We start from the raw sequence: 13506 nt of genomic DNA, 5'->3' as shown, positions 1-13506 counted from the left end.
GCAGACAGACTGGGCCTGGAGGATTCAAAGCCAGGGAGACAGTTTTGCTAAGTTTTCCTGAATTGCTGCTGTTTGTTTTTTTTTTCCCTCTCTGATTTGGAAATGCTTCTATATCTTGAACTTTGCAATAGTTCAGTAAGCATCTGCTTACAGCTTGGGCTGTCACTGTGACCTTGAATATTTCATACCCTCACAAAGAGTTTGCTTTGAATAAAGCAGGCATGACAACAGTAGTTTAGCTCACTGCTCTTGGAAGGAGCAACTAGTCACCGTTTGTAAAGTTCATGTTGAAGAAAAAAGCCCAGGTATTCCTCCCTTGGATCTCAAACTGCAGCAGCCTGCAATATCCAGTTCCACACTCTGTGCAATGATATTTAAATAACTAAGCTCCACACTTACCCAAACAGTAACAGCAGAAGAAATACTGCCAGTAAGTTATTGCTGTTGCAGAAAGCTGGTATCTGGAAGGATGAAATAACTCCTATTGAGAGTCCAATAGGGACCATAAAAAGTACCTGCAAAATGATAATAAAAAGATGTTATTAGGATGATAATTCTTAAACGTTTTTCTAGAACTATGCAGAAGCAACAATGCCAGGTCTGAATCTGGTCCCACAAGTGCCACTTGGGTTTTCTAAGGGAAACCAAATACAGGTGGGGTCTCAGCCCTCCTGAGACTTCCAGGAGTCTTGCAAATGAATTCCCACAAAGGCACTTTGAATAGGCTAAGCCTCAAGATTCAGGACTGTGGGCAGAAAGTGCCTTAAAAAAAGGTTGTGAAAGAAAAATACCCCTTTGGGTTTTCTGTTAGCCTTGTAGTCAGACCACTTCATTGTGCCCTGTAAATCTTGTCTTTATATAATGTTGAGTCAAGCCAGGGACCTACCGAACGTCTGCCTTGAGAGGTTCCTCTCTTTCCCAGCTTTGGGATTTAACAGAATTTACTGGCAGGGATTCACTGAGAAATATCAAGTTGCCGAGAGCGCTGGATTAGTTTCAGCCCGCTGAATACTGATTGTGGCAAGGACTCTGGGGATTTTTCCACAGGCTGATTTACAAATACGCAGTGCTGGAGCGAGGGCCTGGATCAGGGAAGCAGACACAGGCCTGCCCCATCCTCACCCCTGTGGCACAACTCGGGGCTGCTCTGCCAAGGCAGACGGCAGCCACGCTGCCTTCAGACCCCTTTCAAGCCCCTCCTGCAAGGCAGAGATACTTGTGCTGTTGCCTAATCGCACCAGCCCCTATAAGCAGGCAGCTTAGACTACTTAGCGGTGAGAACAGTATTGTTAGGACTGCTTTGTTAGTGTGCATCGGTGTTACCAAAACACCTAGAAGCTTAGGCTGTGCTCTGCAGAAAGAGTTGAGGTGCACATTCCCCAAGGGATTTCAGCCCTTAGCCCACACTGCATCAAAGGGGGCTGGCCACCCAAATGCCCTTGAAGATTTCACATTTTCAGGAACTGATGATATCACTGGGATTTTAGGCACTAGCAGAACTGCATCCGTAGAAATTTGTCAGATACGTAGAGCTGATCACCATTACAGCATGGCTGACGATGGCAAAGCTCACGAGCAGAGATAGTCTGCACTTGCAGATCTCTATCTATGTGAGGTTTTGACATCATGCGCTGAAGGTAATGCATAAGACACAAAACACTTCAGTCTACAGTCACGGTGCATATTTATCCTCATCCTCTTAGCCCAGAGATGCTTTCCAGCAGTGCTATTAACCCTCTTTACCATGAGGAAACTGAACTTCAGGGAGAACGAGGGCATGCCTATGCCATGTAATGCAGCACAGTGCTGGGGAGCTCAACTATCTATAGGAACAAGGTGGTAAATCTATACAGCGCAGTGCAGCACTGTAGAAAGGAACTTCCTCAGGTCCTGGAAGGCATATAGCTGCATTAGTAGCTTTCCTTCGCTTACAAACCTTTATAATATATAATCTTAAAGAGAGCATTCAACCTAGCAATGGATTTTTGCCCAACGGGGGAGTGTCAGCTGTGAGATGTCTGCTAATGTCACACCCTGTACTCCCAGGGTTTCCAAAATGGCTGTAGCCTCAAGCCCCAAAGCCTTACCCCAGATGCATAAAGCCTGCATGACAACTAATCTAGCCCTGCAAGCTAACAGAAAAGCAGCTTGCTGCTTGCATGTTAAAATTGAAATCAAGCTCTGGCCTGTTCTGTGTTGCTTTCATATAAATGTGCTGAGTGTTTTGCATACACTCGAGAGAGAAGGAATGCCTTCGCTTAGCAAAATCCAGTGTTGCGGTTCACATTTAATAGTCTTCAATGCCTTGGAGAACAATTACTACATAACGCTCGTGGTAGTAATAATATTAAGAAGTCTAGGCAACCAACTTTAAATAAAGAACTTTTTTTCCCCTGCTGCGTAATGCTACTCTTGGTGGATTTAGGAATGTGAATTATTTACCAGATCATAAACGAAGTTAGTCACCCAATAACTTGTCATCCCAAGGCCTGAAATATGCTGCAGTTGTTTGGCTTTGGTTTGATGTTCTTTTACCACGTAGAGCACAAAGCTTGCCGTTGTGATAGAGTAGCCAACCAAAACAGACATTGAAACGATGATGTCGAGTAAGCTGTTGAGCCTGGGGAGAAAGTGGAGAAAGATGTAGACGGGGAGTCAAAGTGGCAGATTTCCCTCATTGCAGAGGCATTATTTACAGCTCAGAAGCAAAGAGGTCCTGATTCTGTGCCAGCATCTTTTGCTGATGTTAATTACGCCTAGCAAAAAGGACGCACAGCACCTAGTCATAACATTGTACCATAACATTGATTGGAAAGGTCAAAAGGAAAATTATGTAATTATTATTATTGTGCCAAAGCACAAAAATGTGTGATGCTGTAACTGTGACCTCCAGATCTATATGGGGTCCTGCAAAGACACCCTAACAGGAATCAGCAGCTCTGTGGCATGCAGGATGCTATTCATGCATAGAGGGAATGAAGACAAGGAAGAGAGCATTTTCATTATTTAGAGAAAGATATTCAGTAATTTAGGCTGGTTTATGGTTTCCAGGAAGCTGGTTTGCTCCTTTTGAAGCTAAACAATACAGGCATCAGCCAAATGAACCTTCTTACATTACTTGTTCTTGACTCTGTCCTCCAGGATATGGGTGAGCTGATAAGAAAATACCTACAAAAACAAAAAGAAAAGAAATTGAAAATGTGGCTAACTTAAAGTTTCCTTCACCGTTCCTGATATTGACAGTAATACAGAAAACTGAGTAGAGAAGGAAAGCAGATCAAAAGCTGGTTTCTGCTCTGTCATCTTGGTGTGATCTTGGGCAGAATTTTGAGCATCTTCATTTTTCCTCTGACTTCACTTCGATGCACAGCAGATCTGAAGTTCAAACCCTAGGCCTTGTTTCTGCATCTATCTGGTTGATAGTATCGTTCACTTCAGTGAGAGCACTCCCACACCTAAAATTAGGCACGTGCTTGTGGGTCCACGTAGTTTAGGTTAGATTCCTCAACACTGACACATTCAAAACTGATGAATATGTTTCATTTTAAAGCTGCTGTTTGATGATCTCACTTAATTTCATTTGTTCTTTTATCATCAGAAACAAATCATTCCCTATTGGCTTTCTCCAAAATTATTATCTTCCTATGATATATGTCTTTCTCAATACGGGCATCTTTGAGATGCTAGCGTGAACCCAAGTAAGCTACAGACACTTTTGTTCCCAGTTTGGCAATGAGTTAATTCTGAGCTATTCTGCTTATACAGCTAGAAGAAAAAAACAGATCCACAGATCCAGAAAAAAACAGTTCCTTTTGTCCAAAGGAACTGGCAAAAATCTAGTTACTGCGTTTGTAAGGCCAGTGTGATGTTTTCCAAAAAGATCCCTTAAAGATGGGTTTGCATCAAGCACAAGCTGCAAGAAAGAAGTTTTCTGCTCATGTGCAGAAATCTTTGTAAGATTTAGTTTAAGTACTTCTTTACCAAGGAGAACACCTAGCTCAAAATATACTAGTATTGTTCATCACAGTGCATTTGCTTTGTTCGGAGGCAATTTGTGCCTATAAAAACAGAGTTTTCTAACAAAGGGAGGAACTTGGGGGGGCTCTGGTGGGTCAGTTCCAACCTCCAGTGAAGGTCTCTGCCTTGGTCCCACTGAGACGACAACCCAGTCTCTGAGAAAGGGTTTAGGCTAAGATGTTTATGTGCCTAAAAACAAGGTTCTCAGTCCATATTTAGGCACCTAAGTAAATGCCTCAGTTCTCAGGGAGTGCTGGAGGACCTCTAGCTGCTATTAAATCCAGAGAGATTTGCTAGAACATGCTACCTCTGAAATTCAAGCTCCTTACAGCCAGGTGCCTGACTTTCAGCAGTTAGACGAGGAAGAACTATTCTGGGCTAATTTCCCTAAGAATAAGCATTCCGACCTGGGGGCCAGAAAGGAGGAGACGGTGGGTTTAGCTGACCAAGTGCCATACTGAGCAAATAAATTTGAAAAGGAAGATTTCCTAGGAAATTCATTTCGGAGGGGGAAAAACACCACCTCAGTCTTGTCATCAGTGAGAGAAATGGGATTAAAATCTTGGGCTGCTGATAAAGCCACACAAACAGCCAGGAAATGTTTCCCTTCTCTAAAAGAGAGAGAGAGAAAGAAAGATACCGTCTGTCTAATCTGTTAATACTTCACTATAAAGCCATTTTCTTTTACTGAAGCTTAGGCTAGAAGTCAAAATTTCCATTTCAATGCTTTCTCTTTTTTGTTGGTTGGGATTGAGAGAAGAGAAAGCACAATATACATAAGTCAGAAGCTATTATGTCTTGCTTAGTGACAGGGTAAAAAGCTTTTTATGTATTTTTTAAAAATATAAGCAGTCTAAGTCAAACCTCTAAAGCGGGACTGGCACCTCTTTCAAACTGCTGAAATGACAACACACTTTTATCTGGCCATTTCAATGGTTCTTAAACTGTCATTTATTTGTCACAACAACAAATAGATTTAGCTGCCAGGAACATACCACGCAGAACGTCTGTTCAATTGTATTTCAGACTGGATTTACACTACCCCAGGGGAGCTATCCTCGTCCATTCATTTTATTTCCCCCATTCTCTGGCTTGGATCATTAGTGGGAAGCAGAGAATTATCTGTCTGGTCATTTACTACTAAGCATTTCTTTCCAAAAACACATAAGCAGCAGGACAGATGGAATAAAAACTGATGCTATTCTTTCCCACTGCAAATTGTTATTTTGCTGGTATAAAACTTTCCCTGTGAAAACTTTCCGACTGTTCACATGAGCTTCCTGCCTTTGTTCTCGCTACAGCATGTGTTGGGAATACAGAGACAGGGCAAGAAGCTTCACTGCTTAATAATTCAGCTGCTCTGGGATGTTCCTGCCACTGGAAGTGCCTGGCTCAGGTCTCCTCTCTCCGCACCCGGACAGGGGCTGCAGCTTTGTGATACGCTCTTGCGGCGCATACCGAAGAGCTTGAACCTTCTGACCTGGAGGGCACGCTGCAAGTCTCAAAGGCACGAGCCAGTGGGTATTTTAGGATGGTGGCAGGGACAAGGCACTTGTTTCGCTTGTTGTGAGCCGAGCTTGTTGTGAGGGGAGTTTCAGTGCATCGGTACGTGGAGGTGGGAAGAGAGACATGCTGTTTTGACTTGTAATCAGCATTCTGCTGTTTCTTTAATTCGTGGCATGACACTCAAAGCTTCAGACCAGATGCCTCTTCCATTATAGTTCAATTCAGAAACATCAGTGAGGAATAGTCTTATGAGCAAAGAGACACTGTCACCTATTTCACTGTCACCTGGAACGGCAGGCCTCTGAGGTGAGGGGGGCTAGGCATGACCAGGACATGGCTGGAAGGGCAGCATTTGTCAAAGAAAATCAATCGGTAGGGCATTTCTGCACACAATTGCTACTCTTGTCAGATCCCATAAATCTCTGTATAAGATTTCTCAAAATGGCATCAACATAAATCTTTCTCTTCTCCCTGCACCCCCTCCATCTCTAGAGACAGGCATGCATACGCAGACATATTTGTGCCCATGCTGCACCCTTAATGTAGCCTAAACCGTAAACGGTAAGATAGGGTGCCCTGGTTTATCAGCAGGAATTTGAGTTGCTGCATTACATTACTGAGGAGAAGCTACGAGAACAGATAACCCCAAATGAGTTACCAACACTCCTTGGAATCTGTGTATATCATGTGTCAGAGGAAAAATGTAGCTGAAAATTATGTTTCTCACTTAATCTCACTCTCTCTCTCTCAAACACAAACATACACATACCCACACATCCTGAGTTGCTCTCAGCAGAAGGGCGATATTAAAATTTACTAATCTAAACCACTCCCGGAGATGATCTAAAGTAGCTTTTCTATGCATAACTAATGGACACCTATCAAGAGACAGCTATTTCAGTACCATGATGAGAGGCAATAAATCAAATAGCAACCACTGGCATTTTTTGGATGAAGGAAGTGTTTTACGTAGGAGCTAAGGTCTTCCCTGTCCAGCTCCCCTGAGTCTTTGACAAAGACAAATGAAATATGTGATTTATTCATGTTTTTCAATTCTGTTTTTAAAGGAATTGCATAATTGGGAGTAAAGAAATGGCCTCAATGAAGTCAAGGTAAGTGTTGTAATCAATTTCAACAGAACCAGGATATTCCCCCCAAAGGGGAGAAATTATCTGCTCATGTAAAGGGACACTTACCATATCTGGAAGTCTCATTTTTTGGCAGGTTAGCTCGAAGAATGAAGTTGTTCAAGCTGTTGAGATAGGCTGGAAGGCTGTGATAACCTTCAGGATTATACCACACCTGCACACAATTGAGAATTTGAAACAATTTAGGAGAGAAATTTTTACTGATAACATTTTGGTTTGTTCTGCTTGCACAAATGAATCATTCCATGCTTGTTATCTAAAGACATGAGCTCTACAAGTTAAAGTCCAATGATTAAACCGCATCGAGTACCGAGTGAGTATAAAAGCACATTTCACTTTCACCACAAGCAGTCCCATTGGCTTCATTTGCCTTCTGGGAGAGAAGAAAGAAGCACTAGCTGGATATGTGACATAAAGCATACACACACTTGTTTTCTTCTCTGTAGTAAGTTGCTCAGATCTGATGAACCCTAGCAGTGGAGTCTTCCCAATGAAGGCTAAGCAGTCAAATGTCTAACACTCCTTGAAAGCCAGGGGGAAAAAGGTTGCTTTAGGGCAGAAAATAGCCAGTTGTCACCTTCTCATTCAGCAACAGCCCCTCCCTCCCCACGATAACTTTTCTTACCTATACTATGATAAACCCTGAGAACTGAGGGGAAAAATCGTATCACAGGACATGAGCTTTGGGGGGATTTACCACCACCTACCTTAGGCACAACCCACAGCACCTAGATTGGAGTGTAAGTTACCTACCAAAGGACAGAGAGCTTAGGCTATTAAGGTTAGAGGCTTAAACACAGCCCACAGCATCCACTTTTGCATATCCCCAAGTCCTGCGTGCCCAGTGATTTCATTCTCCTTGCCCTAGCAGAGCAAGGACTGGAGTCTGCCCTGCTTCCAACACTATCAAGGTTTGCAGGTATTAAATCTGACATGTGATAAGCAAATAGCAATGCTTTCAGATCTAAGATGAAGCTGTAAGATTGGCGGGGTGAAGACATCTGCAAATTCATTACGTGCGCTCTGACTGTTAGTGAAACAATAAACCGTGCGATTCCCTTTTATTGGAGCCACCTCTGAAAACAGCACTGCTCTTGCAGGAACACTCTCCTGGTAGCTAGGTTTTGCAATGAGATCACAGGACCTTGTCAACTCTCTTGCATTTCCCTGCTACCTCAGATTTCAGCCTTGGTGCTTTTAATGCTGATGCATTCAACGTTTTCACTGAGCAGAAACAGAGAACTGGGTATCTCAGAATGTACCAGCCAGCCCTAGTTAACGTACATATATTCTCTCATGAGATAAAGGTGCTACTAATTGATCTTTTCACCTCTGTATAATAAAATTATGACAGCAGAAAAATTGTCTCCTGCTAGCACGAGAAGTCAGACCAATAAATAAGAATGGCGAGAGGAAAGGAAATGATCTGCAAGTCATCTCGCCCATGCCAAGCTGCAGATTTCAGAGGGTTTTGCTTTATTTTCTGAAATATCCCCGAACTCAACATCACTTCTCCTGGGTCCCACACTTCCCATGCTAGGATGAGCAGATGGAGGTTAGTTACCTTAGTCAGTGTTCTGTTGGGGGGCACTGGCCTGATATCGAACTGGAGATCTGTTGTCAAAGGCAGCCCAAAGCTCCAGCCACCATACCTGAGTGAAAACCAGAGGGAAATGCATTGCTACCGTCATTCAAAAGCTTTAATACCTTTGGTTGGTGCATGTTAGCGTGCCATTATCACCCCAGTTAATTCTAGCTTGACTTCAAAGAACTTATGCCAGTAAGTAGCGTGTAGCCAAGCCAACACTGCTGCAGGAGCCCTTATTTGGGGGGAAAAAAAAGGGAAACAGAATCTTGGCAGCACTGTCACAAAACTGGGCTGAAAGCCTCCATCTGAGAAACATTTTGGAGCCGCGTGGGCTCCTAACCTGCTTGCCTACCACATTGGAATAAGGTGACTGCTTCTCACCCAGAAGACGAGCAGCTCAGTTTAAATCAATGGCAGATGAACATATTCCTTGACAACCTTAATGGCAGGCTATTTCTGCCCCAAGACATGCTGCGCGGCTGTGTTGCAGAGTCCAGACATACTAATAGCTCTAACAGCCCCATGGTGCAAGAAAACGTTCAGCCTCTAATTTCACTGGAACAGATGCACTTGTTTAAGTGAAGCACACACTGAGACTCTTCAGAGAATCAACCTTGGAGGAAAGTCTCTCCCCAGGGTTTACTTCATGACAGGCTGTGTCAGATTTTCCTCTTTTTAAGCATTTCTGAGTCAGACAAAGGCTTGTCTGCGGATCCAGCCATCAGCCTATCAGATGATTGACACGTTATCCCTAGGCTATCTCTGCTATGATCAAGCAGAGCACTTGCACAAACCTTTATCTTTAACTCCGTGACTGCAGGACGTTTTACCTCCTTTCACCAGATTCACAGAGACCATCAGCAGAGAGGCCCTTCTAAACCCCTTCTGCCCTGTCACCCCTTCAAGCCCAGGGGATATGATATGTATAAGAGGCTGCTCCCAGTACAGTTCAGAGAAGGACTGGCGATTAATGCTGTACCGTTTTTGCAGGAAGTCTTTGGTAGTTCCCAGAATGTAGGTCTCCACATTGTGCCCTGTAAGGTTATAAAGTGTCCGTGTGGAGAAGGTCCTCCTGTGAGGGGGAGTGTAGTTCGTCTGTGGACACGTCTGAGCGGAGACAAATTAACACAAGTGTTAGTGTCTGTGTTTTAACTAAAAACTAGCATATCAGGACAAGATTGAGAGCAGGCAATGGCAACGTTCTGGTCCCGGGACTGATTCCTACAGAAGCTGATGATTCGCAAATCAGGGTGTAAAGACACATGGCGTACATCCCTGCATGCTGTCCTAAACATATTTAGCGAGGTGCTTAAAAACAACCTTTGCTTAAATCTACACTTCAGTTCTATTGACATCACTGAGACCTTGAAATGTGCTTCATGCTACGTAGGAAGATTTTTGCTGAATTAAGGCTGATCCTACTTAGCAGAGCGTCAGAGTGACTGTGCAGACAACGGCAGAGGGCAAAAAAACCTCATGGAGCAGAAAACTCCATGGTGGCCTCAAACTCTCATCTTGCATTTCACAGCAGCTACGCTCTACATTTTTGCTTTACTGTTAGTCATTGGGAATATTTTCCAGAGCTTCAGAGAAACCTTGGATTACTCCTGAATATATCATTTAACATGCTGAGGGTCAAAATCACATCGACTGTTTCATAAGGTTGAAGTGTCCTACCAGACAGCATGCTGGCTGCTTCTTTCAGCTCATCCATAACAAAAACTCTGGCCTCCCCCATTGTGTATCTGTTCATAACTTTGCATCAGAATACACAAAATAGCTTCCTTCATGCTGAGGAACACCTGCCTGTGCCTGATAGAGGTGAGAATCAGCTTTGAACATTATCCTGACTTACCGCAGAAACGATGCCAATACTTTTAATGATGTGAAATTAAGTGTATGTCCAGAAAACTCCATAAAATAGCTGCGTTTTAAGGAATGACTAGGAACATTCAACTAAGTACTTGCTTTATCTTACAAATGGAATTACACTGCGCCATGAGTCTGATTTCCTACTGGAAAAAAGCTGAGGACAGGTGAACAGCACTGGAGGGAGGAGAGCTCAACTTCAAACTGGACTGTAAAATCGTAACATCATTGGGGCAGAATCTGCCTTTTCCCCATGGGCATATAAAGTCACTAAGCCCAGCAGTGCCCATATCTGATTCTGTATGTACCACCGTAATGCAAATAACTGATGTTATTAATCATCACTATTTATAACAGGAAGCAGAGTAAAAGCAGACGGATCTAGACTTTGCATAAAGTTAAATTCTGAAGAGCAAACAGCAATAATAGCTGTGCTTTCATATAATGACAGTGCTTGTATAAAATGCAATTTTCCTATTGAATACATGTTCACCTCTGCTAAATGGGACAATCATACAACACTGACAAACACTGTTAAACCTTTTCCCACCACAGGGAGGAAGGCAGATATATTAGCATGCAAATCTTCTGAGGATGCCGTTTCCTTTCCTGTCCCCAAACTGGTGCAGACAGTGGTTATCCAGTGCACAAAATCAACAAGGCCAAAAAGAGACAGGAGGAATCTGAACACTGAGTTCCCCTTAGTATCATGCCTGCCCACAAAACCACTCCCAACCTACAAGGCTCCCCAAATATCCCCCCAAACTCCCTCACTTTTGGTTTTACTCAAATTACCTGGATGCCATGTGTGCAGTTGCAGGCAGAATACTCAGTTCTCTGGTTTCCACTGAAAATCCACTGGCCAAGCATGTCCTCCTTTAAACACTGCCTGAAAATGAACACATTTTCCTCTGAGGTTCTCTATGCTCAGGTGTGCAAACGATGCTAATTGCTGTCATGTTTAATGACAGCAAGGATGGCAGTGAGCAGCTTCAGCAGAAAGGCAGACCTTCTTGTCAGCTCTGGGTGCTTCGGGGAATACCCATCCTCCCACTGCTTTCAGTGCCTCTCGGCAGAGAGCCCTCGCTACTGCTCTCTGCGCCTGGACTTGTTCGGCTGATTAGAAGGACTCCAGACACCGCTTCATTCCCACAGCAGACAGTAGTGTAAAGAGTTAGCATGCAAAGGCCAAAATCATCTTACAGTGCAGAAATAAGGGCTGTTGTCATTGCAATAACTGGGGAGTCCTGCGATGGACTGTATTGACTACGCAGTCACTGTAAATACTCGGTATAAATATTTGCCTGCAGATATGTGGCATGCACGAGCATGCAAGTCTGCCCAGGATTTTACTACCAGTTCCTTGCAAATTTATCTGCAAAGCCCAAAACAAACCAGCCCTCATGGCACAGCTTTTAGATACAGATAACAAAAGCTATGCTGAGAACTTTCTGAGGGGGCTCAGTGTTATAATTGGGATTATTGGGGAGGTAAGGACTACTTCCCAGATACAAGAACAGCTTGCTCTCAACCTGGCATCCTGGCACCACCAAAGCTGCTCCCTTACTACTCATAGTAATAAAGGAGTCCACTTGTGGTGGTGAATACTTCTTGAGGCAAGCAATGAACACCAGTGTCAAGGTCCTGGGACTGTGTGGAAGTCCCGGTCTCAGCCTTAAAGTACAGTATAGTTTCCTGTCTCCAAGAATATCTGCCGTTCTGTGTTGGCAGATGCAAGCCTTCACTCCAAGCCACATGGGAGCCACGTAGGCTCTTGGCAGGGCTGAGGTCTGCTTCACACCAATCATGACAACACAGCTCCCTGCTCAGAACTGACTTGCATCCTGCCAGCTCAAATCTGTGAGCAGCGCAAGCTTGCGCCTGCCTGCAAAAGGCCAGTTAGACATCTCCTAATGAGCTGAAAGAGTCTGCAAGTCAATCTGAAGAGAGGCAGGAGATTTTTTTTTTTGTCTGCATTGGCACCGATGTATGAAAATTCTGCAGATGATCAAAGATGGTTATTAAGGTCTAATGGCTAATAGTGTTATGTCAATTTTCTTGCAGATTCGGAATTTAAATGTAAGAAAACCAAGAACTACTTACGAATTGCTTTCATTCATGCATGTGTTATCCGTTCCAGGGAAAGCAAGCATTGAAGCGACTAAAGCATCTGTGGTTTCATTAAAATTCCTAAGATTTAACAAAGAAAAAAAGAGAAAAGAAAAATGTTCACGGTACTTCCACTACCACTGAGCAGAGGAAAACTGTGTCTGAATGTGTGCTGGTTTGGGCCGGGATAGAGTTAATTTTCTTCATAGCAGCTAGTATGGGGCTATGGTTCGGATTTGTGCTGAAAACAGTGTTGATCACACAGGGATGTTTTAGTTCCTGCTGAGCAGTGCTTACACACAGTCAAGGCCTTTGCTGCTCCTCACCCCACCAGCGAGTGGGCTGGGGGGGCAGAAGAAGCTGGGAGGGGGCACAGCCGGGACAGCTGACCCCAACTGCCCAAAGGGCTATTCCATACCATATGGCATCATGCTCGGTATATAAAGCTGGGGAAGAAGAAGGAAGGGGGGGGGGCATTCGGAGTGATGGCGTTTGTCTGCCCAAGTCACCGTTAGGCATGACGGAGCCCTGCTTTCCTGGAGATGGCTGAACACCTGCCTGCCCATGGGAAGGAGTGAATGAATTCCTTGTTTTGCTTTACTTGCGTGCGCGGCTTTTCCTTTCCCTATAAACTATCTTTCTCTCAACCCACGAGTTTTCTCACTTTTACTCTTCTGATTCTCTCCCCCATCCTACCAGGGCGGAGTGAGCGAGCGGCTGCGTGGGGGTTAGTTGCCAGCTGGGGTTAAACCACGACAGAATGAAATAGGATTTATTTAAGATGCTAAATAAATGGTTATTTGTGGTGCTAGCCCTGCAAGCCACTTAAGTACATGCAGTACATGAGGGCAGTCACACAGGTTTAAAAGGACTGCTTATTGCTTAGAGCTGCACACCTACTCCAGGGATTTGCTGCCTCTAGATCTAAGCAAGGTACTGATGAACTTTTGGACAATCAAGATGCTGTTTCCAGGGAAAAAGCATCTACTGCAATTTTCAGGCACTAATCCCAGTCTTGTCTCAATCAGCTCTCTTATTTGTGAAGTCCGTTTGGTTTTGGTCATTCAAGAAGATGCTTCTTGCTGATGACCCAGCTTTCTAGAAATGATCCACCAGAAGAAGGAGAGAACATTAAGGAACAGAGGACTCAGACATGCATTTCTGGCTCATTCCCCCATCAAGCAGTAGAAGTGGAAAGGCATGAGCAGTCCTGGGAAAGAGCACGTAAGAGCAGACATGCTTGCTTTAGAGCTAAATTTTATATTTCTG

At 43.9% G+C, this 13506-nt stretch overlaps 1 protein-coding gene across 1 annotated transcript in view; it reads right to left on the bottom strand.

The window, feature by feature from the left end:
* Positions 1-13506, bottom strand: part of ABCA12 (ATP binding cassette subfamily A member 12) — a 117113-nt gene that overhangs the window by 11275 nt on the left and 92332 nt on the right. Inside the window, exons 38-45 of the mRNA XM_075511223.1 lie at positions 12232-12318; positions 10924-11017; positions 9239-9366; positions 8236-8323; positions 6720-6825; positions 3114-3168; positions 2443-2620; positions 400-515 (exon numbers count right to left, since the gene is read on the bottom strand). Of these exons, the coding sequence (XP_075367338.1) occupies positions 400-515; positions 2443-2620; positions 3114-3168; positions 6720-6825; positions 8236-8323; positions 9239-9366; positions 10924-11017; positions 12232-12318 (852 nt within the window). The remainder of the gene's footprint in view (positions 1-399; positions 516-2442; positions 2621-3113; positions 3169-6719; positions 6826-8235; positions 8324-9238; positions 9367-10923; positions 11018-12231; positions 12319-13506) is intronic.

This window comes from Mycteria americana, chromosome 9, assembly GCF_035582795.1.
Source record: "Mycteria americana isolate JAX WOST 10 ecotype Jacksonville Zoo and Gardens chromosome 9, USCA_MyAme_1.0, whole genome shotgun sequence".
Classification (NCBI taxonomy): domain Eukaryota; kingdom Metazoa; phylum Chordata; class Aves; order Ciconiiformes; family Ciconiidae; genus Mycteria; species Mycteria americana.
The sequence above is the reverse complement of the archived record's forward strand: the minus strand, read 5'-3'. Positions and strand labels throughout refer to the sequence as shown.